The 5,004-nt window shown below is 26.5% G+C and overlaps 1 protein-coding gene across 1 annotated transcript; it reads right to left on the bottom strand.

Moving 5' to 3' along the window:
- Window positions 1–2,126: 2,126 nt before the first annotated feature.
- On the bottom strand, window positions 2,127–4,513 carry LOC111617934. The gene is made up of 2 exons (XM_023359321.1): window positions 3,409–4,513; window positions 2,127–3,156 (listed from the first exon to the last, which is right to left on the bottom strand). The coding sequence occupies exons 1-2, from the start codon at window positions 3,436–3,438 to the stop codon at window positions 2,713–2,715; spliced, it is 474 nt and encodes a 157-aa protein (XP_023215089.1). The 5' UTR covers window positions 3,439–4,513; the 3' UTR covers window positions 2,127–2,712.
- Window positions 4,514–5,004: the final 491 nt, after the last annotated feature.

Raw genomic sequence — 5,004 nt, 5'->3', positions numbered from 1 at the left:
ACACTTAACTTGTATATATACATGGGCTACAATTGTTTTAAGTGAATTATAAAATTAAACATTTTTTGAAATATGTTAATCTTTATTCTTTACATTTAAATTCAGTGTCAAATTAATTACTTACACTGAGCAATTAATAAATAAGAATGTGATTTGATTTAAAATGTTTAATTTACTAATAGTATCAGAGCTATTTATTCTGTTTACAAAGTCTATGTGGAACTATTTCACTTAACAAAATACTAACTATAGCNATTTGTATATTTTTTTAAATTTCTGATAAAAAAGGTAAAACTGTTTTATGTATTCTATACACCAGTTTAAGAAACTAAAATATTTTTCTTACTCTGGACCTGCTGTAAATTGTTTTTCTTCTTCTTCTATATTTTCATCTGTAGGCTCTTCTGTATTACTTCCAATAAAATCTGGTACAAGATACACACCTGCATAATTTAAATTTTATTACAATGTAGGCAGAAAACTGCTTTGTAAAATAAATAATTAAATTATCATCACTATTGTTATTACCTTTATCTTTTCCTGCAGAAAGAGACTGATATTGGCTTCTACTCTCTGCTATTATATGAGAGCTAGGAATATTTACCTTACAGCAAGAAACTGGAGGCATTTTCTTTTGCAATCGAAATTGACGCAACTTACTGAGAGAACCTGAAGAACTGTTTGAAGTAGAATCATTCATAATTTGTATTCGAATTTTACCCTACAACATTAAAAAATTATATTTAAAATGATTGCAAAAAGAAATACAAAAATTATTCGTTTCTAAAAGACTTATTAAATATTTAGTTAAAATAATATTTATAAATAAAAACCATTTTCTTTTCTTATTTTGTACAATTAGTATTCAATATTTGAGAAGTAAACATCTAATATAATTTTCACTGAAAACGGCAATATACAATGTCTTTTTAATTTTACTTTTCTAATAAATATTAATTACAGTTGAAAAATGAAATAAAACAAATTATACAAACAATACAAATTAATACAAATTATCTTTCACATCATCTAATTCAAGTGCTGATATGTGACTGAATATGTAAGGATTAACATTTGTGTATGGATACATGTGAAAACAGGAGAAGAAAATGATTGCTGATCACACAAGATGGCAAAAATTACATTTGCTCAGTGTCAATTGCTTTGTTCATTATTGGTACCCATTTTCCATTAGGCATAGAGCACATTATGCTATTTTTTTTTTATTTTTTTCCCTCCTAAATTCCATTAGGTACACTCAATTGTATTAGGAAGCATAAACATTGTCATTTTTGTCACTTTGACCACACTGTATCTCAAAAATGAAGCTATGGGTCCCCATTTTTTAATTAAATTTTTGGATTTCTCATTGCACTTAAATAGAAAATAGCAAAGTTTTGATCAAAATGTACAAATTTTAAATTTGTACATTCTTGAGTTGTATATTCAGCTGATTGCAGAGACAATGTTTACATTAAATGTCGATTAACAACTGAACAGCATTTAGATGTTGGCTCACTGCACCATGGTTTAAAATGCATTGCAAAAACAACCATCTATTTCTGAATGCAGTCTAAATCAACCTCGACAAAACATTGGCTATTACCACAGATTAGAGAGAGACAGATGGTCAACTCCCTATATTTCCAAGGTTAAAGAAAATCAACAACTTGATCAATCAACAACAGATCCAGAAGTTATTGGTACTGAGATCACCACGTGTCATTTGACATCAAAACACAAATCATTGATGACATTATTATTTAAATTAGATTTCAATGTGCATGTGGAAAAGATACTACAGTACTTCCATTTTTTGGTACGCACCACAGTTGAATTTAAATCAAATTAATTAAAGAAACTGTGTTAGTTCATATTTACATAATATAAATAGCATCCAAAAATTTGTGTTTAAAGGTGCTTAAGTCAAATTAAACAAACAACAAAAATTCATTATTAAATATTTTTTTATTCTTTCTCATTACTACATAATTGGTGTTTGGTATTATATTTAACAGTATTAATTAAATGCAAGAAAAATTTTATGATGATAAAATATACAGAGAATATTCAATTCAAATTTTAATGTAACATTTCATACAAAAATCATGCATANAAATGTGTACTACAGAAAGTTATTGAAATTGAAAAACTTTATTGGGATCTTAATATAAATCAAGACTCAAATACAGCAAGAGCAATTTTTTGCTCCTTTAAAAACTGAGAAAAAAGATTGACTAATGTTCAGACCAATACAGTATAATTCTAAATTGTTATTGAATGTAGAAATTATATTCACAAATATATAGTTTACTGTAATATGAGTGTAATACATAATTTTTGTGCTATATATATATATATATGTTACACCTACAATGAAAATTTACAATAATTCTTAATTACATCATCTCTCTTTATAAAATACAATTTTTAATTTCTGATACATATTCATACTAATTTAACCAATTGTCAACAATTAATAATACTTATAAATTTTATATTAATATAAGTTATTACAAATTCAACATCATATAATTATGATCATTCTTATAAAACATTTTTATCATCTTTATTTTTTAGAATTGTTATTAAACAGTTGACATATAAACTTTTTATTAACTAACTTAGCTTTCCATAAAATTCTTTCTTGTAAAATTCAAAATTGTAATGTGACTGTATTTAAAGTGAATACGGTTCAAAAACTGAAAAAATTCATTTTTCTACTTTGATGTGAATTTCTTGCAATGAATTATCTGTTTTACTATTGTCTTGTGAATGATATTCATTTAAGCTTGGCTTGTTATTTTGTTTTAAAATAAAATTTTCAACTTGTCTTTTGATTCTTGCTCTCTCTTTGCTGCCATAAAAAACTATAGGCTTAGTGTTAGAATGAACAACTTTTCTTTCAGATATGTTTTTGCTGTATGTTTTTAATGTTTCTTTGTTTGCTCTTGCCAACCATCCATCACTAGTCACTTCATGTGAATCTTCATCTAATCCAATATTGACATAATTATTTACTCTACGTCTTTTATATTTCATATCATCTGAATTATATGAATTCCTTCCATATGTGAATGGAGAGCGATGTTCTTGCACAAAAGCAATTGCTTGTTGAACATTCCATTCAGAAAACAGAAGTATATCTTGCATTTCCTAGAAAAATAGTATTTAAATAATAACTATTTAAATGTTATACAATAAGAAATGTTTCACACAATCAGATCATAAATAAAAAGAGAAAAAAATATTCATTTTCAAGCTTTAAAATTCAAATATTTTTCATTTTAATACATCCAAAACAAATTCAGAAATATTTTTGGAATAATAAATCAAATACACTTAAAATATTAAACTGACAAAAATTTGAATAAAATGAAATATTTAAATTGAAACATTTAAACATACCATTATATCAGCATAAGGAAATTTGTCCATAATGAGTTTCAAACTACGTTCTCTTTCTTTTAAAACATCATAATATACATTTTCATTTTTCTTCTTAACTGGTTCATTAGAATTACTGTTATTGTTACCATCATTATTATTATTGTCATCATCATCACCATAATTAATATTATAGTTTTCTTCAATTTCAATGTCTAACTCTTTTTTAATATCATTACAGGAAATTGGGAAAAACTGGTCTATTTCTTCAGTCCTACTTTCATCAAAATCAACTTCTTGTTTCAACTGATCTAATGGTACAGGAAGTTCACATTCAGTGTTCTTAGGCTCTACAGTTTCATTGTTTTCATTAACTTCTTCCTTTATTTGAGTGGAGGGAATTAAAGATGGATCTGTTTCTTCAGATTTAGTATTAGTAGATTCATCATCTGTATATATAACTTGCAAAAATGATCTAAAAAAATTTTTTAATAAATATGCTGAAATATTTCAAATTTTGTTTTTCACAGATTTAAGTTAATTAATATTTAAAAAACTATTTATAATTTAAGTAGATTACCTATTGTATCGTTATAATTACAATTTAATTATCTTCATTGTTGAAAGTAATTTCTATACTGTATGAAATGTAACCTGTAAATTTATATACTGTATGGATCCATGCCTACATGAATAACACACAGACCGACTTTTTCTATGGTCCAAATACAGTGGAACCTCAGTATACGACCTTAATCTGTTCCTGGTGTTTGGACTTATACCAAATAGGACGTATACCAAACCAACCTTTCCCATAAGAAGTAATGTAAAAATGATTAATCCGTTCTCATGTAAAAAAAATCGCTGGCTTTATACACCTCGGTTTCCTGGCTAGTTACTACTTGATTTTTCATGAGATCAGCATGTATCTTTTTAGCTTTCACGCAAATAATTGCTTCTGATACACTGTTGCCAGAACACTGTTTTTCAATTATCCAAAGCAAAACCAATTTCTCAACATGATCTAATGTCTTCAATCTCTGTTTAGAAATTGATTTAACTCTTTTCGCAATGTTAGCAAATTTAATAATGTCTTTATTTTTCACGATTGTCGATATCGTCGTTCTCGAAATACAGTATGCAACAGTTAAATCTCGAACCTTTATATTTCTCAACAATCTCTTTTTTCAGTTCCATTGTGATTCTAGTCATTTTTTTTTTCTCTGATGCCTTTTTGCAATTCATGATTAATAAAAATAATAACATTTTACTTACAAATTAAAATCAGAAGAAATTTAACAAAGTAATAAACCATGGCACTGAGAACTTCTAGTCTGGTCTAATACACCGATAGTGCAACTTGTTCATAGATGGAGCGTATAATTAAGTCGTATACTGAACAAAAGTCGTATACCGAGCAAAATTTGATTCGTCCATACAGGACGTATTCTAAAGCAGATGTATACCGAGGTACCAATGTACTAATAAATAATTTACAATAAATCCATGTGCCCAGTAAACAAAAGTGAATTCTATAAGAATAAATCTGAGGATTAGTTATCCAGAGTATTCACATTTGCATTACAAATTATTTTGTAAATGTTATTTTGGTTCAAA

The sequence above is a fragment of the Centruroides sculpturatus genome, unplaced genomic scaffold, assembly GCF_000671375.1.
Source record: "Centruroides sculpturatus isolate CEXI.00-Female unplaced genomic scaffold, Cexi_2.0 scaffold57, whole genome shotgun sequence".
NCBI lineage: Eukaryota > Metazoa > Arthropoda > Arachnida > Scorpiones > Buthidae > Centruroides > Centruroides sculpturatus.
This window is presented reverse-complemented; position numbering and strand designations above follow the sequence as displayed.